This window comes from Leptidea sinapis, chromosome 15, assembly GCF_905404315.1.
Source record: "Leptidea sinapis chromosome 15, ilLepSina1.1, whole genome shotgun sequence".
Classification (NCBI taxonomy): domain Eukaryota; kingdom Metazoa; phylum Arthropoda; class Insecta; order Lepidoptera; family Pieridae; genus Leptidea; species Leptidea sinapis.
Window position 1 is genome coordinate 6,593,217 of NC_066279.1, and position 27,628 is coordinate 6,620,844.

The following is a 27,628-nucleotide window of genomic DNA, read 5'->3' on the forward strand; positions in this document are numbered from 1 at the left end:
GGCAGTAAATATCAACTCGATAAACTCAATCCATCGAATGATATATCACTATTAGGGCTCCCCATAGAACGCATTTTTGAAGCGTGTAGAATTTCAACTCAGAAGTTGCTGCAACGAGTGCAGAACGCATGCGCGAGATTCTGTTTTGACATACCATGGAAGGCACATGTCACACCGTTTCTTAATCAGAACCTTTGGATCAAAATGATGCACCGTCGTAAACTGCATATTATGGCGTATCTTCTGTTCGGGGTCATAAAACATCAAACACCGTCTTATCTAAGTACAAATTTTAAGTGGTTGGCAGCAGCCAGGCCTCAATGTTCCCGGCAATGCTCGTTGCAACTGGAAACAGAGCGGTATGTCTTTGCTGTATTTAAAGGCAGTTTTCGATATGCAGCGACGAAATGTTGGTATAATATTCCACCATCAATCCGGAGCCAGTGTAGTTTACCTAGTTTTAGAGCTAAATTAAAGAAATTTATTTTTGAGCACCAAAAAAAGAGGAACTCTTAACTATAGACACCAGTGCAATCTAGTTTGCTTGTTAAAATTTTTGTACGTATAATTTTATCTTGAACTATAGTTACATGAGGTAAGGTTAATGAAGACCCTGCTACCTAAGATTAAACATGTAAAAAGTGTAATTAGAAAGGCGTGCGCTACTTATGGCATTCGTATGTGGCGTCATTTAGTGGTCCCACTGGAAGATCAGCGCTGGTTGCGACAGTAATCAGCACTATGCTGAAGTGTGACCAATTTGTGACAAACACTCCAACTTTTTTCTATTATAATATTATGTAAATATTGTGTTTGTTACAAATAAATATATTTCTTTCTTTCTTTCAATAATTCTTTACCATTTATATTTGTCAATATTGGCGTTAGATATTGGCTTAATATTTAAAACACTAAGCGTGACTGACTATTTACGACTTGTCAGTCAAACTCGGTTCTGTTTCCTTGTCTATGTTGCTGTATCTCTGTAAGAGATGCTCTCTTGTATGCTTTGTTTGTCTACAGGCTAGTATATTGTTAGTCTATGCTTCTAGCATAATGGAAATAAATATTAAAAGTCAATCCGGTTCTGAGTTGATAATATGCTAATAAATACGTCCCACTACTTTTACTTGTACTTTGACTGGTCTTGGCTGTCTATCTTCATATCAGGTACTTGATTTAATCACAACAAATACTAGATAATTATAACTGATACCGAATATGGATATAAACTATAGTTAGTAGATCGTGGCTCATATTGTGGAAGTAGCCCGCGGCGTTGGCCGCATACACGCACGCACAGTCATTTATATACGCTACAATATTCTGACGACTTTACAAGTAAACTTGGTGTAAAGTTGTACCTCAGAATAACAATTAAAATTTAATAAGTATTTATCTTTTCGACCCACAATTTCTTTTAAATCAGAAAACCATTAGAATATTTGTATGAGAAGAGAAATAGCAGATATATCTTTCCTCTTGAAAATTACTTCCAATTTAAATGACTGTCCCGAGCTATTAAGTTCGATAAAATTAAATACCCCTGTTAGTGTTTTGCGTTCCAATCCTCTTATACATACAACATTAGTGAAAACTAAATACAGGCGAAATTCCTACTCGTCGCGAGTGAGCAGTAACTTTAATAAAATTGATAGGAGAGTAGGCTTTGATCTATTCTGCACAAGCGTAGCATCGGCCAGGCACATTCGCACGAATTCTTTGACTAAATATACCATACTTATATCTACCACTATCGTTGACAGTATTAAGTTAAGTGTTCGTGATTATTTTAAAATAATAATTTGCTATCCGTGAGAACCTTTAATTGACTTTTTGTCATTATTAGATTTTTATTTATAACTAGCTGACCCAGCAAACGTTGTATTGCCATCATAGTTAACATCTATAGTTATTCTACCAACTAACTATTGGTAGCTAAAATTAAGTTCTGATTCTAATTAGTTATTCATTTTAAAGTATTCTTTAAATTTGATTTCTGAACGACAGGGGACACATTAAAGGAAAAACAAAGTTGTTGTTTTCTTTTTTAATTCCGAACATTTTCATATTTATTGACCTTTTAAACCTTCTCTGAACTTCCACAAATAATTCAAGACCAAAATTAGGCAAATCGGTCCAGCTGTTCTCGAGTTTTGGTGAGACTAACGAACAGCAATTCATTTTTATAAATATAGATTCTAGTACTCTGTTGGTCTTCTTATATGAATTAAATAAATAAATAAACCAAGAATATGTAAATATTGATTATATCGCTGACAAAACTGCCAATACAATGATAATTCTGAAGTTTTCCGAATATCAGTCAGCCTTGCAAATAAACGCGGGAAACGTTACCTGCCTTAATAAAAGCGATGTAAAGTTACTCAAGTTTACTTAAGTTTAAAATTACTTCTCCCTGTCATGTAATTCAGTAGAGAAAAAGGTACTTAATATTAAAGACAAAAGATTTAAATTAAAAGTAACTTTACTTCACGTTTATTAATAACACATTATAATAATGTCCGAATAAACCAATCATAAGCAAAATGTATATTTTTAAACATTTGTCAATTTCTTGGTTTATTCTTTATACCAAGTTTATTTGTAACGCCGTAAATCTATAATGAATACAATATAACCATAATAAATATTAGTAGGCACCTCCTCATATTCTACGATGCCAGATGCAGTTATGGTGCCAAGTCAAATGTAATAGCAGGTACCTACACTCTCCATGCGTGACTTTGAGCGGGATTGCTTCGTCTAGAACAAAACAATCCAAGCGGGCAGGTACCGGTATAAATTCTATCAATAGGTAGTATTTTATTAATTTTAAAGGTATCAGGTTGGCATAAGAGATATATTAAATTAAATCTTTATTAAGTTATTTTATGTTTTGCAGTTTTAGAAGTCGTTTGTTTTTTAAACGTAGTTTTTTTTAAGTCCAGTTTGTTAAGTTTTAGGTTTTGTTGATCGAGTTGTTTAAGTGTGCTTCTTTGTCTAATACGTTGCAGCTTAGATTTTTATGAGTTCTTGCCCAGAGGCCGTGATTCGACGAAAATTATTTTTACTACCTATGTTTATTTCTATTATTATAAATATCCCAATACAATTATGTCTTATAATAACTAAATAAACGAAAAAAATATAAAATGATACTTTAATGTTATTAATTAACAGCATATTTCTTTACCTTCTATCACCCGCATTTTGGGTTGGCACGCTACACTAGTCGAATGGTTAAATTTACTACCTATAGGCTCTTGTACTAATAAATATTTATTGCTAAAGGCATTGCCCGAACGTATATCGACCACAAGCATCGAGCCTTAGGCTATGTATTAGATACACAGAGATTCTACGTGGAAATATCAATTTCTCATGATTTTATCTTTTTTCTCATATAGGGGTTAGGTAAATTCTGGCCTTTGAGACATTAACAGCGCGTGATATGCGGGACGACCGAGGCCTTTCATAACAATGACTATATAGAAGCCAGAATGGATACAGCTGAAGAAATGACCGAATGATCTGCCATTCGACGTAAGCGTCTTCAGAATGAACTGCATGAATCCACAGACGACCATCGACCACGAATCCTGGATTCCTTCATCCAGAAAACATATCGCTTTGACATTTAGGGAGACAAAATGAAAAGATAGAAATGTACTTATGGTTTTATTACGTAAAATTACATTAATACATACAGGTGTACATAGTACACAGTTACAAATAAATCATTCACAGGCGGTCCCAGCAATCGCATCTTTAACGTTGATGCTAAATATTCTGTAGTTTACTTCGTTTGCGTCTAAAGACTTGAACATGTACCGGGGCAGCTTGTCGCTAAGAATCCACAGAGTATCTTCATCGTCAACCTGGAAAATCATTAAATATATTTTAATTTCCAAGTAAGCCTTTGATGATCTTTTGATCAGAACTGCTGACTGACAGAGTGTGCTCGTGCTTTGGCCGTGATACAAAATGAGCCAAGCTTTTGGTTACAAGCGTTTCCTTCTACACCGATTGGAATGCTACTTAACAATATGACATTGTCAATATGCGTATCACTCCGGCTATGTATCAAACTGAATGAACCACATCAATGTAGATGTGGCATTCAGGTAGATGCTCTTGGGCGTCCCCGGTTATCCTGAATAAAATCGGCAGGCCGTATCAGTCGTCACGCCAGCATTAATGAAGTCATCCGCATTTGCCGCTCTTAATATACCAGCTGTTTTAGAGCCTAATTACCCGCCGCGATGGCAAGCATCCTGATGGAATGACGCTTTTGGCTTTGGCTGCAAGGAAGGTCACTGGTATGGGACGCGACTTGCGTCGACACTCGGGCTCCTTCTCATGTCCAAGTTACGTCAGTTGGTGTTGGTGTTGCTTCGACTGTCGAAGACAGCAAGCGTCGCAAATATGTCGGTCTCAGTGAGTCATACATCTTTGTGCCGTTTGGTGTCGAGACACTTGGCCCGTGAGGCCCAGAGGAGCGGAGAATGTACAAAGTACTATCTTCGCGCCTCAACAAGGCTACTGGAACCCCAAGCGCTGGCAGACCAGCCTAGTTATCCAACGCGGAAATACTGCCTGTATTCTTGGTACGCTTCCACGTAATGATAGTTTTAATTTTATGTAGCCATAGTATTGTAAATATAGTTATCAGATTTGTTTTGTTTGAATAAATCTAAATATTTTAATTATTGAAGTTCACAAATGTGAATTAGAATGGGAGAATGTTTGCACAAAACAAGTAGTAGAACAGTAGCGTAAAATTGAAATTTATACGTTCGGCTGGGCGGAACGCTAGGGTTGGTACATACAAAAAGATTGACGACGCGGACGGCGCGGCGCAGCTAATTTAAAACGGACAGCGATCAGTCACAGCGGCGTACGGCGTGGCACTCTATAGTTTTGTCTTCCCAAGATTAGTTAGCAGCCGTGTAAATAGTGTATATGTGTGCGTGTGTCGATTAGGGAGCTCTAGTATGAAGTTAAAGTACTGTTCTATTACTGTACTGTGATGTTTGGTCAAGAAAGTAAACAGACACCATAATATTGTTACGTGTAAGGACTACAGGACCAATAACACACTAATATCGTTTGATATGGCCATCGTCCCGAATGTTATTTTTACATGAAAATACGGGACGAGACGAGTAGGACGTTCAGCTGATGGTAATTGATACGCCCTGCCCAGTACACTACAGTCCCGCTCAGGATTCTTGACAAGCCCAAAAATTCTGAGCGGCACTACAATTGCGCTCATCACCTTGAGACATAAGATGTTAAGTCTCATTTGCCCAGTAATTTCACTAGCTACGGCGCCCTTCAAAACGAAACACAGTAATGTTTATACATTACTGCTTCACGGCAGAAATAAGAGCCCGTACCCATAATCTAGACGGCATCCTGTGCAAAGGAGCCTCTCACTGGTAAATGAATGTATGTTCACTTTTATGTTATGTTATGGCTCAGATACTGAATGAGTCAACGAACCAAGGGTGCTGATAGTAAGCAAGAATTAGTCTCGAATATTCTCGTACAGTCTAGTTAGTATCAAAAAAGGAAACATGTTTTTGTAAACAACTCTGTTTACAACCGTGCTCTTTGGTTCTCCTCTTACATAAAAAGTTATAAGACGTACCTTGAGATCATTTGGAAACTCATACAGTTCCGGATCATTAATAATCAATGGATTCGTTTCTGGTGAGTACGGTTTGTTTGAATTCCAGCAGCCGACTCCATCTCGGTTTACCTAGAAATAGAGACATATACGTAAATACTAGTTATAACCGGCCATCCTTAAATTAGACTTGTTCTTATAATAGCGCAATGTTCTGTTGATAAGTTAGCTACCAAACTTTACAGAATCACTCGCTAGGCTATTCTGAAGGTTGCCTGAAAGTTTAATCAAAAATGTTGCTGCTGTTTCGTATGTTTTATGGAGAGTTTTATATACACTGATTTTTTTATTTTATTATTAATAAAAAGAACGGAAGTTACGGGTGCCTTAAAGGTATACCGATGGATCAAAGTAGAGATCTCACGTTGGCTGTGGAATCTACGGAGTGTCCCAAATTTGGCTAATCTGTCAACTTGGGAAACCTTGCCTCCGTTTTCTAGAATGAAGGCTACGTTGGCAAGTATATTTTTATCCTCACAGATAGTCAGGCGGCTCTGTCTGCTATTGACTCAAACAAAACAGACTCAAGACTTGTAGACAACTGCCGCACTATACTGAATAATCTGGGCGAAATAAACAGAGTTACACTTCGATGGGTTCCAGGATTCATGAACCGAAGGGAATGAATGCGCTGGCGAACTTGCAAGATTTGGTGCTAATAACCCACAATTTGGCCCTGAACCCTTCTGTGGTGTCCCAAGAAGTCTTGTTACATCATGAGGATGTTATAAACACTGGAGCTATGGGTTTAACCTATTCCAAAACCCTAATCCAAGCCTTCAACAAAAAGGCTGCGCATGACTCACTAGGGCTAATTAGGAAAAACTTACTCATTCTAACCAGGACACTAAAAGGACACTGCAGACATAAACAAACACCTCTCAATCCTAGGCCTCTAGAGATTGCAGAGGTTCTATAATAGTGCAGATGAAATCCAGTTACAAATACCCTGTTATTGTGGTCCTTTAATGCGTAGGTAAACGTAGCATCTCTTTAAGAAGTCCAATTCTTCTAACGCTTGAGACTGTCTCACTGCAATTACTTACATCAAGCAATCAAATTCGAAACCGTTAAAAGTAAAAGCTCTGAGATAGACATAGAGACTTATTTATAGCGTAGTTCTTTCAAAAATTGAACGTTTCATCCAATCTAACGCCCTTGGCATGGGACAGTTCTTTATTCGCTAGATGTATTAATTTGATATTATCTAAGCAGCCATTTTAATTCTTTACAAAACTTATTGCGTGTGTAAAACTGTTTTTGTGACCTTTGTCTACTTTTCCAACATTTCTTATGTAACCATTAGTACGACTATCGTAAGAACAATTGAATTAACATCTCTAGATGTTACTTAGTTAAGAATAAAACCTCTTTGGTTTGGTATCAATGAATCCGATAGTAAGTTTTTGTATTTCATAACTATACACATAATTAGTTGCGACTTTATATACTTGTGAGGTTAGCATATTATTAGGATACTTAAAGCAAAAGCCAGATATTTTTAGTAGCTCCGTGAAAATCCAAATAGACAAACCAAAATATTTTAGTAATGTTAGAAGTGCAAGCGATTCAGCATTTACTAAAATTGTAGAATTAGTACCTACTTCAAAAAATTTGAAAAATGTGACAAAATCTTGAGCCTTTGAGCCTTGCAAAGCTGTGAGGCAGAGTTTAATAAAAAATATGCTACAGATAAATTTGATTGTTTAATTTTTATTTAAATAAAGAATTATGGCTGTTTATTAGTTATAATGGCCTCTTAGTTATAATAAATAAGTATTATTATTATTCATAATAATTCATTAATAATAATAAAGCTGGGTATACTCAGTAAGGCGAGACAGTACTTCACTAAAAGCCACCGCCTGCAACTTTATAAGGCGCAAATTCGGCCTCACATGGAGTACTGTTCTCACCTCTGGGCGGGTGCTCCCCAGTACCAGCTTCTTCCATTTGACCGCATACAAGGAAGAGCGGCTCGAATCATCGAAGATCAAGTCATCTCCGATCGGCTTGATTCTCTAGCATTGCGTAGAGATGTGGGTTCTCTCTGCATCTTCTACCACATTTATCACGGGGAGTGCTCAGAGGAGCTGTTCGGGTTGATTCCAGCGGCCGAATTCCACCACCAGACATTACGTGCAAAGTACCATCCGCATCACGTAGACGTCTGGCATTCCACAACCGCGCGTTTTGTTCGAAATTTCTTGCCTCGCACAGCCACTTTGTGGAATCAACTACCGGCAGCGGTCTTCCCGAACAGATACGACTTAGGGACCTTCAAGAAAAAAGCATACTCCACCTTAAAGGCCGGCAACGCATTTCTTGACACACCTGTTGTTGCGGATGTCCATGGGCGGTTGCCTCACCTCTCCCCATCCCGTGAGCCTCTTGCCCGTTTGCCCCCTCTCATATTTAAAAAAAAAATGTTCACCAGATTGTATTTATCAGAAATTATCGCTGTTGTATCAAAAAAGAATATTAAATGCATTACCGGTCACATATTAATCTCATATGTGAAGGTCGATTTGCATCGAGCAAATGTCATCGACTAAACATATCTAAAGATTGTACCTATTTGTGTATCGTATTATTTCTCGAATGTTATCTATCTATCTATATATATTAAAATGAATTGCTGTTCGTTAATCTCGCTAAAACTCGAGAACGGCTGGACCGATTTAGCCAATTTTGGTCTTGAATTATTTGTGGAAGTCCAGAGAAGGTTTAAAAGGTGAATAAATAGGAAAATGCTGCTAAATTAAATAAAAACAACAAATTTGTTTTTCCTTTGATGTGTCCATACATAATTTCTATGAGAGAATTTATTGACGCACGGTTTGACAGTTCTGCTGTGAAACAATTTCATTACGACAGCAGGGTGCATATTTTACGAAGTAATTTTTGATGTTATGATATATTATTGACAAATTCATATAAAAACATTATTTTATTTATTATATACAGAACAACGTCTGTCGGGTCAGCTAGTATCATATAAAAATAGCTTAAAAAAACTAAAAAACAAGAATTTGTTGACAAGATAAAGGTTGAAATTTAAAATTAACATCAAATCCTGCCTTAACGACGACAGATGAAAAAATTGTAAAATGGAATCATTTTATCAAATTAATGTATTGTCATCGGTCCTCGATAAATCTACGAAGTTTGAACGAAATCTGGTCATTTAAAGTGGGTCAAAATCGCGCCCAAATGAGTCGGTTACAAACAAACATATATACAGGTGAAGCTAATAAATATTGTGTAATAATACATACCTGTGTATAAAATAGAACATGATTTTTCGTGTCGTAGAAGCTGGCTGATGCTTGAGTGTTTGCCCCGCGGTCGCCAAGTAACTGAAATGTTTTATATTTCTGTTAATTATTTGCTTATTTTTTTAATATGAAAGCTCTATTGATGTTAGCGCTGTTGCCAGTAAAATCGTTCAGTATAACGTCACGCCCTGCACGTTAGTTGACTCCTTTAATAGTCTAAGCACATGGTCACGGTAATAAAAATAATTTTGTATGATGGACAATGCAATATACCGGTCCGATTCGCGTCCGATAGTTCGGCCGTACCAAATACGATCATGTCTTTAATTTTTATGTTTTTATACAGCGATTATTAAAGATCCTAACTAAAACACATTCATAACATGTACCACCAGCACCGATAGCCACAGATTATATTAAAAAATTGAGAAAGTTAAATCTACTATTACTATTTATTTTACTAATAATTATACTAATGAAATAGTAAAAATATAATAAACACAAAAAAAGAACGAAATGAGGACACTAAAATATAAAGTTATATAAAAGGTACAAGTCTGTAAATTGATGAGAAATTTTATAACGCTTCTACCACAGATTAGAGATGGATACTTGCTTATACTATTTGTTTCTAGAACATTCCAATTGAAATGCACATAAAATCAATATCATTCATTATAATTGACATTATACGCTTGAGTTATTCTATATAACGACGAGCGTTATAATGAGGTAGAAAAAAGTTGATGAGCTCTACGACAATTGTTGATCCTTGGTTGTACTTATTACTACCTATTTAATCTTTCAATATCATTTGTAAGTGTGTTACATTTGGTTGTGATTACATCTATGCATATGATAGAATCGTAACAAACTAAAAACTGTACAATTAATATTTTACTAAAATGAATTCTTGCCCTTTGTACTACAAACAATACCGAATACGACAAAGTATTTAAACTATAGATATTTTATAGTTTTGTCCGTTTATCTGTATGTATGTGCGGGCATAATGCAAAAACTACTCGATAGATGTAATTCCAATTTCGCATAAATATTAAGAGGTGTGGACAAAGTTATATAGTCTACATTATATTATGATTGATGCATATTTTTGCTTCTTTCAACAGCTTTTAGCAGCTAATATCATAAAAGCATTATAACTTCAAGTTGTAAGCACATATAGCACTCAACTTGTATAAAATAATATAGCTTTACTCTTCTGCGAGAACATATTTTGTAATGGGTATGGCGTAATATATATTATAATATATTACATAGAGTAGGTGTGCCCGTAACTTTGTTAGCGCGGATTTAAATCTATCTTGACATTGATTAGTGCATGTCATGATTCGGTGACTGATAAAAGAGTCACAATGCTTTATTATTGTGAAAATGGAGTGATAATCAAGTGTATCATGAGACTCTTAGATCGTGTTGCAAAGCCACTGAAAGTTCTAGATATACTCTACACCTGGTGACAAGGTATGAACTACCCAACTACCCCTGGCTGGGAAGTCAACGTTACGGACTTTGTAAATGCTTAAGGATGGCTTTCATCCAGCCCAGATCTGAACCCCTAGGACTACAGATTATGGTCTTTTTTAGAAGACACACCGACATCAAGTCGCTTAAGTAACCTCTAGACCTACCAGTGACTATATTTCCCATGGAAATACGTTAATTGATAGATTCGATCCAAAAGCCAAAGGAAGTCATATCAAATAGAATTCTCTTTTATTTTTTATTGAGACTTCCGTTATAATTGACGTACAATAAACAAATAGACTCACAGCCACGCTCATAAGCTGTCTGAAGCAAAACTCTGCCAACGCGTCTATTAGGCAGAGTTTTCGTTCAGTTGTGTTTTAACAGCGCTTTGAATACAACGCCAAGTTATAACAAAGTGTTTAGTAAAAAACTGTCCAAATAACAACATTAAGCTTGAAAAGTATGGAGTATTCGTATTTCAAGTGGTCATTTAAATTATGTAACTAACTTGACGCTTTTAATCATTTTGCTAAATAATTACATTTCAATTTCTAAAACAAAATACATGTGCGAAAGAGACATCCGCACCACAATCAATGCGCTTCTTATGACTGTATACAATAAACTTTAAACATTACTGCCACGAAAACTTTACTGTTAAAAGTTTCTACGAATACACAACGCCACTCGGACATCTTCGACGACCCTTTAATAGGCAATTGTCAGTGTACTTGTTTATCGTCAAAGACTACGTCATAAAAAATAAATGTATTTTTATTTGCTGAGATCGTTTAGATAGACATGCCAGCTGTGAAAACGTCGAAAAACTTTAATAACACTAATGTTTAACCCCCTTATTCATAATGGTCCGCTAACTTTAAACAGCCGCTAAGGAGTGTTTTTCTCATTCTGACTTAGGTCAATAGAAGAAGACAGAGTCAGAGTTAGCAATGCTGTAAGTTTACAGACTATTATGAATAAGGGGGTAATACTTTAAACTTTAGTGTGCGTGTCAGTTTTAAACCTGGCCTGTTTTTATCGGTTGTCTAACAGCAAGAAACTCTATCTAAAAGTATCTATAAATTATTTGTTATCCTAAGGCCAGAGTAGCAATAGATAGACTGACCGACACGACTGAACTAACAATTTAAATTATAAGCTTGCTGATGAAATGTATTCAAACCTTGAAATCATGGAAGGCTTCGTTCTTGTCAATGTGTGAGTAGTTACGCAACAGCTCCGTGGACACACAGAATTCTTTCGTACTGGCGAATGCGTGGAAGAACATCGTACGATACCTGTAAGCATTATTAGCAGTGAATTAATTTATGATATTAAAATATGGAGCTAGGAGTCCTGAGTTCGAATACCTATATATTAAGTTTGTATGTGTATCATTGACAGTTAGTACCTACAAACGTTAAAAGTGTCTATGTATATTTAAGCGACTTAAAAAAAAATTTTCGTGCTTCCCGTGTGGTCTCATTGTAATTTGGTCCAGATCTGACAGTGGCATCCATGAGAAAACCAAAAAAGACTTAAATTTGCGATACGTATGAAAAATTTACGAATAACTCAATATCGCGCCAACCGATTTCAATGATTCTTTTTTTATTGGAAAGGATATACTTGAAAGGTAGTTTGGTGAGTTCTGATTATGGAATCTATGACAAAGTAACGGAACTCTTTCATTCTTAGGACCAAATTAACGATACTCGGCCGAATCTTTTGTATGCTATTAGGATATTTATGTCATCTACCGTTACGTAGTTATTAAATTGCAAAGCGCTTACGTTCATTGCTGCATTGAAAAATTTAGTATATCTACACATATTTAGACATATTGTTAGTTAGTTTACTTTAAATTCACTAAAAATTAAAAAAAAATAACAAAAGTATAAAAATAATTGCGTATTTTTATACAATATAATTAATTAAATCTAATTCTAGTTACGATTATTGTAATTTTTGGAGTCGATTGTTTTTTTGTTAAAAATTTTTTGGTATTTATAACCGAGGTTCTAATGCATCATTGAGAGCTAAATTTAAAGAAATTAACATCTTGACTGTTGCTTCTCAATATATTCTTGATAATGTAATGTATGTTCATAGGCACATAAGTGAATTAGCTACAAACTGTCTTAACCATAATGCTAACACCAGCAACAGACATAATCTTATAATGCCTACTACTCCGCTATGTCTAGTTCGTAAGTCTTTTGTGGGGCGATGTATATATGCTTTTATAACAAATCCCAGAAAATGTTCAAATCAAATGTATTACGAAATTCAATTATTAAAAAACGTTTGTGTGGCTTACTATATAATAACATAAAATTCTTTCTTAATGATATCACATACTGGAAATGGAGCGACCGCCCTCAGGCTATTAAATAATAAGTTCGACTGTACGATATTACTTTGTAACCAATTTGTTTTTGAAAAAACAGAAGCACGCTGAGTTAGTTGCTTCTGTTCTTCTCAGGCCTGAGTCATTCTTTTTGAAATGGGGGGTAGTTTTGACTTTCAATTAGTGATATCACATCCTATTTTGAATAAAAATATTTGAATTTTAATTAGATAATGTCAATACGTAAGTATCCATATTAATTCTGTAATTATGATAAAGTTAGGAAATTTGTATTTCAAATGAACAATTTTTGTAAATTTTTTAATTATATTTTTATTTATTTTATACGTTTTCAGTAGCTAAGTATAGAGCGTTGTAATATAAAAGTTAAAACGTCATTAAAGTCACAGGTTTTGCCTTGGCCTCTTTTCAAAATCAATCTTCGAAGTCAATTATAGGACCATCATTTTGTATAAGATTTTAAAATCTGCGAAATTGATAGCTGCTAATTATGTGGTTCAGCTTTCTGTGGCCACTATTTAATCGGTCCTCCGAGGTAGTTAGTCATTTCACTTCATTATAATTCATCATTTTTTTAAATAGAAACGTCAATGCGGTTTTTGTCCAATCAATCCAAATACGCATATATGTATTTATTTTCAACAGACTTCAAAAAAAGAGATGCTTCCTAATTCGACTGTATTTTTTGGATGATGTAAGTAATAGGTCCACTATTTGAAAATATTGAATCTGGTGACGAAATATATTATGACGAATAACTGAGGGTAGTCCTAAAAACTTAAAGACATAAATTTCAACAACAAAACAATCACAAATGTATTCAGAATTATGATATGTAAACTCGTATGTATATGCAAATGTTAATTATATTTGTGGACTTGATTATGTTAATCAACTATCGTATAGGTAAGTTAAAAGTGAAAAAAAATTAAATTTTATAAAATAAAACAGCCTTCAAACATGCATTATATACCTATTTTAAAACAATGTTTTAAAGTATTTTAAAACAAAGCTTGAAGTTGGTTCGTAATTACTACCTTTTACCAGTGGGAGGCTCCTTTGCACAAGATGCCGGCTAGATTATGGGTAGCACAACGGCGCCTATTTCTGCCGTGAAGCAGTAATGTGTAATCATTACTGTGTTTCGGTCTGAAGGGCGCTGTAGCTAGTGAAATTAGTGGGCAAGTGAGACTTAACATCTTGTCTCAAGGTGACGAGCGCAGTTGTACTGCCATTCAGAATTTTTTAGTTTTTCAAGAATCCTGATCGGCACTGCATTGTAATGTGCAGGGCGTATCAATTACCATCAGCATCCTGCTCGCCTTGTCCCTTATTTTCATAAAAACATTTAATATATTTGTTTCAAGTTTGCATCTTTAAATACTAAAATAATAAAAACTTTCAAAAACGCCGTGAATGTTGTATATTTTTAGTACTAGGTAGGTAGGTACCAATAATTTTTACTACATAACCTTGCTAGGTTTTTTTACAGGTACTACTTAGATAGTGTAATTATTCATACAATTACTATCGAATGAATACATAATCGATTGTATAATTTGACAACATTGATTGCAGTTGTCAAATTATACAATAATAATTGTGAATGGACAATTGAACACGAACCAAGGTTAACATATTTTATGACGGTCTCACACGGGGCGATTAGTTGAACAAATTTTGTTGCCCAACTAGCGAATTCGTATGAACATGTTCCACCTTCGCACGACACACCACAAGTTAGGATAAGATCCCCACCATCTGTATGTGTGGCGGTCCTCCACAGTGTGGCTTTCAAGGAGCTTTCTTCCACTTACTACAAAGCTGTGGAATGAGCTTCCTTGTGCGTTGTTTCCGGGACGATACAACATGGGTACCTTCAAAAAAAGCGCGTACACCTTCCTTAAAGGCCGTCAACGCTCTAGTGTTGCAAGAGAATGTGGGCGGCGGTGATCACTTAACACCAGGTGACCCGTACGCTCGTTTGTCCTCCTATTCCATAAAAAAAAGATAATTTATAATCGGTTCAACTAATGTTGGTAGCAAAGATGGCGAATTGAAAAATTCTGATAATTCAGTAATTTATTTGGAACATTTTATGAGAATTGATGTTATTATGAGAATAATCTCGAAAATAATTCGTTTACGGTGGGTGGTGAATGGATTTCGCAGAAACTTAATTTGGGAGTATTTAAGATATTGTTTTTATAGGTGAATAATTGAAATTACTCATATTAACAGGAGCTTCTATAAAAACATATAAAAATGAATGACTAAATTATATGTTAAGTGTCAAAATCTGTTATACTGCGAAAACTACTGAACCGATTGGAATTATACTTATACCATAAGATGCAGCGTGTTTCGGAGAAAGTTTAAGTAAATGATATGTTGGTGATTTGCCGGAACTTATATTTTCTTGACTCAGAAATATATATTCGCGTTTAATAATTCAGTGAAGCAACAAGATAGGCGGGCGCGGGGTACTTAATTATTACGGCAAAATAACTATACATATTTATTATATTAGGCATAAATAAATATACATATTTATGTTAACAAGTTCAGATGTATTGAATGACAGTTGGCATTCAACAAGTTAGCTGAAGCGATAAATTCGCGCTGTTCGAAGTTCATATGGTTCAAATCGCAAGCCATTCAACAGTTGATCAACTAAAATCACTCCGTGTGAACCCGTTGTTAGAAAATGTACTTATCATATATTCACTACAAACCTAATTAATAGTATCGGTAATGTATCGAGCTGTTGTTTTTACGATTGATGTAGTGGACCAATAATATATGCAGGAAATATAATATTAAAAATGTGTTTACAAAGTTTGCTTTGAACTATTCTACAGTCTACATTCTAATGTTGAATACTGTTAGGTTGGTATAAAAAATCATGCAATAATGTTGGTAATCACTACCACTAAATATCGCGATAATTTTTGAACGGCATTCACATTGCCGTTTGCGAACATAGTGGTCGATGGAATTTGCCGTGAAATGGCAGTATGACCACTTTTCATGACATATTTCACGTCATTTGAAATAATTGTTACCAAAGGTATGAAATAGAAGAAATAGAAATATATTAATTTCCAACTAGTATGCTGTAGATAATAAATAATAATTTAGCTTTTCAATCACCCAAACACGAAAACAAATAATTGAACGGAGTATTGAAGTAAGTAATAGATACCGCAGGCGTAGTCGCTAAGTACGGCAACTAATACTACGTCCAAGTCGGCGTACTCGAGCCAGTCTTCAACAATGTGTGACGTTGACGTGCCACATGTTTTGTTATACTTTGCTAATAAGTGCAACTAAAATGTCGGGTTGCGTAGTAAGACTTTGTAAAAATAATACTACAAGAAATAAGAAAGACACTGGGATCACGTATCATAAGTATTTTGTATTTTATTAATTTAAATGTAAAATAACACGAAGCATATAAGTTACAAATTTCGAAAGATGCCATTGAGTGTCAAGCCACGGTTAGTTACCGAAATATAAAAGCTATTGTTCTTAGGTAGTAGCGGTATCTAGTTGGAGTACGGCGGAGGCCAATCTTAATCTAAGTCTACATTGTTATTATATTAATAATGCCAGTGTAACTCTATCTACCGCTATATTTTTTTTTATGAAAATAAGGAACGAGACGAGCAGGACGATCAGCTGATGGTAATTGATATGCAGTGCCGCTCAAGATTATTGAAAAACCCAAATATTCCGAGCGGCACTATAATTGCGGTCGTCACCTTGAGACATAAGACATGTAATATATATTTAGATATATAATTAATTCGCCAATAAGGTAAATACTAATAATAATAATGCAGACATTCATTTTATACATATATGGCCTAACAAATAAAATTGGCATATAGTTATCTATAACTAATCATAAACCAAAAAAAATGCAAAATGTTTACATATAGACATTTTGCTTACTATTGGTTAATTCGGACGTATAACGTTTCCCGCGTTTATTTACAAAGCTGCTTGTCATTCGGAAAACTTCATAATTATCATTGTATTGACAGTGCTGTCAACGATACTGTAAACATTTTGCATATTCTTTGTTTATGCTTAGTTATAACTTTGGGTATGTTCTGATATGCACTGCGAGCACTACGCAGTGCTATCACTGTATTCGTTCGTTGTATTCGTTCCATTATGGACTGCCAGTACACTGCCGGAGTACCCTAGGGAAATATACGACGTCATAAATCGCCGCCATATTCTACTGTGAGCACTAGCGTTTTCGAGGTAAGGTACTCGCAGTACTTTTATCACGTGATCAGTCAAAATCACTCGAGTGCCTAACGATTTATAAACAATACCTACAGTTTAATCCCAAATATTTTTAATTTGACAGTAATCCAACAACAGTTTTTTTTAATGAACTAGAAAACTTTAATACACCCATTTGAATACTGCGTCAAAAAATGCAGCTGACAGTATACGGGATTGCGTTCCGTTTTAAATAGTAACCAGTATAACTGGCTATAAAGGAACGGCTTCACAGTATACTAAATTGACGTCACACTGTACAGTGGTACCAGTGCATATCGGAACATACCCTTTATACCAAGTTTATTTGTAAGGCATTTACAGTAAAGTAATGAAAACTTCTTTCTTGTAACTTTACCGTTATGATATAATATAACCTAGTTGGTAGTTTTTAATAACTTTCTTGATGATAATTTTTTAACCGTATGTTTGTTAAAAGTAGAGACTGTGAGAACTATATATACAACAAACTCAATGGTTTGCGTTCCTGCATTGCATTTATCGTTGTAGCATTTTATCTCACAACCAAGTATTGATTATATTTATTTGAAACAATAGTATAATAGTACAGGTGTAGATACTATTAATTTTGCACTGAAAACACTGATTTTACGTTGTGATCTAGCTTGTGTAAGTCCCCTCCCCCACACCCTCTGTCAGGGAGATCCACATTTCAATACGGCAACAACAGAAGAACAAGAATCCCTGATACTACAAGGTTTTCCTGGATATTCTTCCATTGATGACAATGTGGCACCCTACGAAATTAAATCAATTTAAGTTTTTATTGAGAATGTGAATAACACACAAAAATAGCCCTAAGTGAGAATGATAAAGACGAAGTGTACTCGACTTCAGTTTTATCCATCGCCCAGACATTATCAGCTCTTAGTGATTTAAGACGGATTGCAGCCAGCGGTGGATTTACAATAGGGGCAGTTGGGGCAAGTGCCCAGGGCCGCAAATTTTTTAGGGCGGAAAATTTTGAAAGTGAAAAAAAAATTTTTAGTCTTATCAAGATTGCTCAATATACTTAATTAATTCTGTAAATTAATAATATTTGGTTAAATTGATAATTCAAGAAATTCAATTTATCCATTATTTGTAAATTCATGTTTATAGAATATATAGGTAACATATAAAGTTTCTGCAATAAATTAGTTATTTTAGCTTTCAAAAATAAAATATATAAGCTATAAGTTTAAGTAAAATTCCAGTATTGCGGTTCCAGTATTTTTTTCCAGTGCCCAGAGTTGCCATTAAGTTTAAATCCGGCCCTGATTGCAGCTTCTATAAATTAAAGCGCAGACTGTAAGTTAAATTATGTTGAACATTGGTAATACATCGAATTGTTTCTGTCAAACCAAAATTAGTGACTACTTTAAATAACGAAATTAAAATTACATTATGTATTTAGTTTGCAAATGTATATTTTAAAACCTATACGATATTAGAATACAATATTGCTTAGTACTTACTACGTATTGTCCCTTACCTATCCTAATACCACGGGGTAGTAAAAAAAAGGCTCCGCGCCGTGATATTGAATGATTGATATGAATTGATATGAAGCACCTTTGTGCTATTGTGTGTGAGGTTACGGGGTATACCAGTTACACAATTTTTTCTCCCTTAGATAATCATATATCCAAAAATACTTTTATATTATTGTTTTTACACTTTTTCACAACGCACAATGACATTTTTAAAAATATTTTATTGCAACGCAAACTGATATGTTACAGACGATGGCAAATCTCATAATGGCGGCCGATCGGCTTGTATATGGTGCCTCACTGTTATGTAAGATGACACGGAGTCCTTATTTTTTTACTCGTCCGTGCCTAATATATAATATATGCATAATAAGCTATCTCGCTTTGGTATGCTATACTATGCCGAAGTCTATATTTAAATTGAATTATGTCAGCTTTATTTTTTATTTTGTATAATTTTAAGTTCTTGGAGTTTGTTAACTGATAGTTTGCTACTAGGTGTAATTTAAGTGTAAATTTAGATATTAGGTGTACGCAATGGAACTGCTTAAGGTGACATAGTATGTTCTTATTTCTATCTATCTATGTCCATTTTGATTTTTGTGTTTAAGGATGTATCTGTACCTATTTGTTTTCAATAAATTATTATGTATATGTATATTATACGTTGTAGTTTTACAATATGGCAGCCAAGAATATCACTTTGTAGTCTCTCTGTGACAGTCACAACAAACTTTGTGATGTGGATTATGTGGATTGTGCCTATTATGGACAAGTTGTTTCTCTCAATGACTGCTTTCAGGGTGTCCTTAATAAACGCGAAGTAAAGTTTAAAACATTGGCTTTACCTTAAATTTGTCACTATAGAATAACATTACAGGGAGAAGTTATTTTAAACTTGGAGTAACTTTACATTGAGTTTATTAATAAAGACAGTCAGTGTTTAGGCGTAACATATAAATTATACACTTACCCATTATCCCTCGGTTCAGATAAAGCCAGGCTGAATACGCCATCAGTCCAGTGGAATTCAATGCCACTCACGTTGAAAGAACCAGACAAGGGCTCGAAATGGAAATAGTGATGGGACACGCGCCAGGAGTCGTTGTCCTTTAGGCTGTACACGACAACACCGTAGCCTCCTAGATCCGGAACGTAGGCAAAGGCACTGTCGCATGAATCCTTATCAACGTCTACAACCTAAAAGAGATAGATTTAGATTTTGTCAGCTCAAGTTATGTTATTGCTGTCTTAGATAATTTATACGCTTAAAAAGAGCCTCTTGCTTCTAGACTACCGATGAAAATAGCCAGGTTATGAGGATAGTCTGCGTGACAAGCTAAATCTTAACTCGCGATTTGTGTGACACTTTGTGTGCAATTGCTCAAAGTAGAGGTGAACTGTCAACCGCCTTAGCCTTAGGCTTCCACACGGTAGGTGCTTGTTAGTATATATTTCATAGCTTAGTCAATTTTTATTTTGACACCAAAATTCGACACCCTGACGTTAGCTGGTCAACTAGACCATTTGTATTATACTTCAGCTACCAATACTCTTGTAACTTGTGTGTCTACTGAACCACAACTGATGGAGGAGAATTAAATAAATTCGATATGAATAAGTTGTAAAATAAACAAAATCATTTATTTCTTATTGTATAAATATAATTTAATTATTGTATTTAAATAAACAGTACATAAAACTAAATTATGCGGTTATATAATAATATTTTCATTGGTTGTATTTAATAACTTCTTTATTACAATAGTTTTCTTTCTACAACCGTAAAATAGCACAATGAATAAATTTTTGTTTAAGGATTTTGTTTTATTACGCCCAAGAAGTATTACTTCTTGTGTGCTTACGTTAGTCCACCCACGCACTTTTTTACTCTGTTTTATTTTATTATTTTATTGGATATATAATATATAAAGATGTATACTTCCTATTGTTAAGGCCTAAGCGAATAAAGGAAGAACAGTTGACCTTTTTGACAATCATCATCATCATCAGCCGTAAGACGTCCACTGCTGGACAAAGGTCCTCCCCAAAAGATTTCCACGATGCGACGATCGGTCCTGCGCTGTCCTCATTCAACGCATACCTTGATAGATCTTGAGCAGATCGTCAGTCCATTTTTGACAATGCTTACTAAAAATGCGCTTGACTGTGCTTTCACCTAATTTAATTCATTAAGGCCAGACGTATTTATTTTTCCAAAGGTGTTAATATCCGGAGGGGATAGTGTCAAAGCAGTGTAAACACTCCGAAGAAGTTCTGTCGGTGGTGCCTAGAGCGGTATCAAACTGAGGTTTGAGACTTTTATCACACTTGATCGAGATCGATAAAAGCGAACTTGACTTTTGTATTGGGCTGTCTTTGTTTAAGTTCAGTATAATTCGAGCTGTCAAATGACTATATAAACGATATAAAAGATTATGGTAAACTAACACTATGCTAAGTTTTACGTAAGTAAAGTCTGAGCAAAGTCTAAGTATGCTCTCGATCTCAGCCTAACATTAAATAGAAATTTAACATTATTTAAATAGTGTCGGTGGCACAGTTACTTTTATTATATATATATATATATATATACACATATATATTTATATGACTACTTGTGAATTTAAAACCACATCTGTAAAATGATAAAACGATAAAAACTTTAAATACCCAAAGGAGACACATAGCCTAGTGAAACTCTCAAAGAAAGAAGCGATTCACTCGATTGTATGAGACATGCAGTGATTGACAGATTGACAGATGACAGCTATAATCTTGTAAAAAAGGAGATAGCCGAAATCCACTACGTTAGTTTTCAAAATGTACACTGTTCGCTTTCAAACTAAGCCGGAATATACTTCGTGGCCAATCGCCATACTGTAATTACTATTTCAAACTTAAGGCGACACTAAATGCCAGCGACCTTGAGCGATATGAGTTCAAAGAAAAGTGGTAGTTCAAAAAGGCTCGGCAGTATTAACTAAAACCAACAGCAAGCATTAGCAACCTACAAATAAGACTTAAGGATATGTGTAACACAATTAAGTAGTGTTCATATCTCGAAATACTATACTTTCACCACAAAACTTGTCTAAAAACACCTTGTTTGCATGTTTTCTGTTTACCCTTCGCCTTAATTCAAATCACTGGACGTTTCATACTAAAGAAAAATTTCAATTGTTACTCAGGCAGTCTCGCCTCTTATTACGTAGTATTTACATCCTCTTTGGAGACATTATATCAACAAATGAACCATTCAAGTGTTCAAAGTAAACAAATACTATGAAGTAACTTACAATATTCGCGAAGAACGAATCCTCTTTCATATCGGTGACCTTAAAGAAATACCGATGTAAAAGTTGGTCAGTGTTAAGATCAAATACAACGATCGATGGTCCGGCTACTTGGTTCGGTGACCCTGAAACAAAAATGGCTTCGTAAACACAAATATACATAATATACGAACGTGGCTATGCTATAGGTATCTATCGATTCAAGTCAGATTCAAATCCATATAAATTTATACATCTAGATGGAGCCTCTTGCAGTTAAAGTAAACAGGCCAGGTAAAGTAGTAAACTTTAGAGAGCATGCAAGCAGGCTACGGCTTACACTAGCGATACGTTAGTCACTTTGTTTTTGTGTGCGTGCGTAGCTGAAATTAGAGGCTAACGGTTCACCGCTATTTTTTTCGACGTGTTCACAGCTGTCACAGTCTATCTAGACGTATAAATTATATAAGTTTATATGCTTGAGATGCTTTGAGTTGAAAGTCAATTATTTCATAAATAGTTGAGGATTTACTCAAGCTAAGTACAAGTTTAATTAACAAATTATATTCAATATATTATGTACTTATCTGATAATTTGCATTTTAAGTTTTATTGTAATATAAATAAGAAAAAAAATATTACATCATACTTTTTGAGTTTTGAAGTTCTTAATGTTTTTTTAATTTTTAGAGTTCTTGAAGTGTTTTATCTCTTAGTTCTTTATTTTCCTGTGTTTGGTCGCCTAAGCTAGTACCTACATAGATAATAACTTATAAATTTATTATAAATCAGTACTTAATTATTGTAATTATCACGTCTAGTTACAGGTAATATATTTTACAAGCTGATGCCGGCGACTTCGTCCGCGTAGATAAAGGGTTTATAAAAATTCTATGTAAGTTTGGAATTGAAGATTATCTCATGTCCTATTACAATACCGGTTCCCGTTTTCGCTCCCCTTCCCAACATAATATATTATTTGAATCTTATTTCGAGGAAGATTGCTATGACAAACTAAACATACTAGTATATATGTATAGTTATAGCTCATCGACGTGAATTTCAGTTTTTCACAAATCCCGCGGGAGGCATGTATTTTTCCGGGATAAAATGTAGCCTATGTCCATTCCCAAACTAACAAAAACAAACCAGTGGGAGGCTCCTTTGCACAGGATGCCGGCTAGATTATGGGTACCACAACGGCGCCTATTTCTGCCGTGAAGCAGTAATGTGTAAGCATTACTGTGTTTCGGTCTGAAGGGCGCCGTAGCTAGTGAAATTACTGGGCAAATGAGACTTAATATCTTGTCTCAAGGTGACAGGCGCAGTTGTAGTGCCGCTCAGAATTTTTGGGGGTTTCAAGAATCCTAAGCGGCACTGCATTGTAATGGGCAGGGCGTATCAATTACCATCAGCTGAACGTCCTGCTCGTCTTGTCCCTTATTTTCATAAAAAAAAAACTCTAGTCTATCGCTATACCAAATTTCAACAAAATCGTTTTTGATGTCTATGACATAAGATCAAAAATAGAGAGAGTAGAGATACTACCGCTGCTTCGGAATAGTTTTTACAACTAAGTGTATTGTCCATAAAATATTAGAATAATTCTTTATCTCACATAGATATATCAGCAAAGTGATAATTATATAAAAAGCATTATAAAGAAGCGCACATAGATAATTACGTAGCAAATTATAGATGGTCAATGTTTGTAATAATCATGTCTCGTTACAAAAATACTTGTATCTGTACTTAAATATAGTTACCCTCGTGGTAATTATGAACAATAACAATACAATGTGTTAAGACAGAACAGGCTTTACTTATTTGTTATAGACCAAATTGTAGGCCATTCGTGACACCATATCGGGTAAAGTTTGCATAAAATTAATGCACATTTAGTTAAATGCAACTAAAACAAACTTTTTAGATAATTTTGGAGTTTCCAATTAAGTCAGAAACAATTAGGAATATAATAATTTTTTAACATTAATTTTATCCTCTTGAAAATTCTACAAATTACAAGGTAGTCAAATAAGTAAGTACGTTTTATTTATTGTATCGAATTCTTGCTTAAGTGATATTCAACTTTTAGCAATCGGAGAAATTTTTACTTACATCAACATGAAGAGTGTCGTTTAACTTTAAATTGAAATGCTCTTGTGCTTATTCAGAAGTGGGATCGGAACGCGGTAAAATGTCTTCCTTATAGAAAACATATTTCAACCGTTACATAAGCACGTAGTAACAAAAGACATAAATCTTTATCGTTTACCACGACTTCATGTAGGCGAATATCAGAAACTGCAATCTTTTCGCGTTTTTACTATCATTGCTGCTCGAACTCCGAAGTATGTATTAAGAAACAGTAATTCTCTTACCTAATATATCAGCTAATCCTGAGTCCATGACCCAAAGTCTGTCGCACGCATCAACAAATACGCGAAAAACTGAAATGATGGAACTGTTTGATGGAAGTTCTTTAGCAGTGTCAGGTACTAAATTATCTTTTAAAGATGGATAAGGTTTGAGTAGCTGATCTTGGGCTCCGTCTACATCTACATAATTCAAAGATGACGCCACACCGTTCTTCCATCTTGGAACTGTCACAAATAACTTATTTTTCCACCTCGCTAAGCCCAGCGGTAAATTGGTGGCTTGAACGAAAGTGCCATCCTTAACAGCTGTTTCTTTTTGTTCTGGGGTTTCCCAAACATAATCGACTTGTTTCCATGCGAAACGTAACTCAGGTGTAGCTGCTCTTGATGTGATAATAACAGCCAATCCAATAAGAAGATGTAGTGACCGCATTTTAATCTGCAACAATCAACAATGAGTGTGAACAAATTTGGCCTTTTTTTATGTTGTGATGAAACTATAATTATAATATTTGATGTCACCTTATGTAATGAGCTAAAGCGAACTAACTTAACAAAGAATAATTTAATTATCGCAATAATTATAAATCTCCGTTTTTTTTACAAGTTCAATTGTGCAATGTTGATATTTATTTACGTAAATGTATCCTGTTAGTTCAAGAAATCGGTGCCGTTAGTTATTCAGAAGGCCTGAGAACTGTGACAATATATGTTTCACAACACAATAAACTTCGATAGATTAGCTCAGAAGTTAGTCAAAATAAGTGTGTATATACACTCATGTTTTTACTTTGTATCACAATAGATATACCTAAGTGAGAAGTACTTAAGGCGAAGAGTTAGCAGAAAACATGCAAACAAGGTGTTTTAGACAAGTTTTTTGGTGAAAATATAGCATTTCGAGCTATGAACTACTTAATCCTGTTACACATATACTTGAGTCTTATTTGTAGGTTTCTAATGCTTGCTGTTGGTTATAGTTTTCACTCCAGAGCCTTTTTGAACTACCACTTTTCCTTGCAGTTAAACAAGTTTTTTGGCACGGCATGACGCATTTTTTTAGTACAACTCTCAGAAAGTTATTCTTATAGCTTTACTTTTTTGTGTGGGTATATTTATTCAGATTAGTAATGAATAACGAGGATTGTAAGCATATAAACTGTTTTCCACTCAAGAATTTTGAAAATATATCTCTCTATAAACTCATATCGCTCAAGGTCGCTGGCATTTAGTGTCGCCTTAATAGAAACTTATTCATGCTATAATTGTGAATAGCGTGATATCCGTCAAAAACTCTATGGTTAAATTTCAACCTTACAATGTAGTTGGTAGTGGAAGTTTTTAAGGTATCGAATGAAGGTTACTTGTGGTTTTGAATACGCTATCCGATGCATTTTAATGGCCGGCAAGTTCTACAAATACGTGACTTTACCGATCCTTATAAAGAAGTTTCTATCGAAGCAATTGCATTCACAAGGCGTAGAGGTCAAGTAAATAGAGGCCAACGAGAATGTATACTAAAAACTTAGCTATTAATGAAAATATATTATAAGTATAATACATTGTCAATGTTGTTCACAATCAGAACTCCTGAGACTTTTATATTTCATCAATTATTTTAACTTTTTAATTATTGCATTTCAAATCTTATTCTCTTCTTATTATCTTATCTCAAACTTATTTAGTAAAGATATTAGCCAATAAGATTTAAGTGATTCTGTGTGCTTGTGATTGGCTTAGTTAGCAAACGTGGGCTTCCCTATGGGTAAGGGCCTCCTTCATGTAATTCTATTGCTTTTGCAGCATCCTTTCAATGCGTTACCAACCGATCTTCTTTTGTTTTCCCACTGAACTTTTGTGTTCTAACAAAAATCTACCTTTTGTCTATAAGCTTAATACCCACCTCCAATGATAATTTTCTAAGTATGTCAAATTACTTTACTTATACTATATATTTATGTATAATTTAAAAAGTCCTGACAATAAGCTTGAGATTTTGATAAAAGTTCGGACTTTTCAGTTGATCTCGTTTCTCGTAAAGACGCATTTGATATTAGTAAATATGTATTACTTTATTCCATATAATTAAAAATGAATTCCAGACAAGCCGGACTTACTGCGTTATTTATAAGGGTAGGAAGTAAAGTTATTCCAAGTTTCAAACTTTTTGTTTTGATCATACATTTGTCACTACATAATATATGACAGGGAAAAGTAATTATAAACTTGGAGTAACTTTTCATTGCGTTTGTCAATAAGACAGTAGAGGGCCGGACGTGTCCGGATTAATGGTGGACGGATGGTTACCCCAATACGCGCTCACTTGAACACCCAATCCATTTTTTGACCCATCCGAATTTTTAATTTAAACATTTAACATTAAAACCACGTGGAAGTGTAATATTAAATCCTCGAGTAATAACTTGTACTGGCGTGAATCAGTTGACGGAATTTCTGATGTAGGAAGTCAACCGCGATAATTACGATTGCAAATAAGTGTAATTAATTGGTGAAACTAAATTAAATTTATTTAACATTGATTGGATGTTCATTATCATTTGCTTTCCTTTTATTATATTTATTGGGACAAACATCAAAAATCATCTTTGAAATACTTACAAATAAGGCTTAATATATCAAATGTTCAAATAACAGGATGTTGTTGTTAAAGCTAAATTTACGGAAAGTCCCCGGGAAAATCCGAAACTTTTATTGAATTTGATAAATAAGAGAATGTATGCAAGAAATATTCTCGTATCATAAAGTATAAGATTACTATAAATTACCAATGTGTATTTAGTATTGAGAACAATATTACACCTATTTAAAAAAAATCCAAAATAAACTACTTACTTAAAACAAAATAACATGAGTTCTATCTATTTATTAAATAACAAAAGTATCACTATAAAGATACTGTAATTCCCAGTTTAATTAATCAAATTCGATTAATTAACATTTATTAAAAACAAAAAAACAGAATTGTATGAAAAATAAGTACATGCAAGAATAATATAGGTTCTAGAGACATGAAAATTTTTCTATTTTGGAAAATAGGTTTTAAGGTAACTTCCATATGTAAATAACATTGTCAAAAGTTCATAAGTCACTTGTGAAATTGACTCAATTATACTGTAGATGTAGTAATAATAAGTTAAGTTGTTGAAGACTTACATGCTTTGTTAATGACGTTGTTAAGTAACGCAACAGGCCGCGACTGGTTTCGCGGTCCTCGCAGCACTGACTGAGCAAGCCGAGCTCTGTGAAGCCTTTTTATTAATAGACTATTTAAAGCGCAAACAACAATAATAGCCGCCTTTCGTAGGATGTTGATGTAGACTTTAT

At 34.4% G+C, this 27,628-nt stretch overlaps 1 protein-coding gene across 1 annotated transcript; it reads right to left on the minus strand.

Moving 5' to 3' along the window:
• Window positions 1-3,668: 3,668 nt before the first annotated feature.
• On the minus strand, window positions 3,669-27,577 carry LOC126968213 (protein yellow-like). Its single transcript, XM_050813076.1, has 8 exons — window positions 27,458-27,577; window positions 24,287-24,722; window positions 21,930-22,051; window positions 19,604-19,830; window positions 11,648-11,762; window positions 8,974-9,054; window positions 5,657-5,767; window positions 3,669-3,881 (listed from the first exon to the last, which is right to left on the minus strand). Exons 2-8 carry the CDS (start codon window positions 24,714-24,716, stop codon window positions 3,741-3,743), a joined length of 1,227 nt encoding a protein of 408 aa, XP_050669033.1. The 5' UTR covers window positions 24,717-24,722; window positions 27,458-27,577; the 3' UTR covers window positions 3,669-3,740.
• Between the last annotated feature and the right edge of the window lie 51 nt (window positions 27,578-27,628).

Bases quoted from the DNA above. Each gene is read 5' to 3' on its own strand.
- LOC126968213 (XM_050813076.1), bottom strand. From the start codon at position 24,716: ATGCGGTCACTACATCTTCTTATTGGATTGGCTGTTATTATCACATCA. The intron at 19,831-21,929 runs GTAAGTTACTTC...TATCTCTTTTAG, and splicing joins ATTCGTTCTTCGCGAATATT to GTTGTAGACGTTGATAAGGA. The intron at 11,763-19,603 runs GTAAGTGTATAA...TAATGCTTACAG, and splicing joins TCTGAACCGAGGGATAATGG to GTATCGTACGATGTTCTTCC.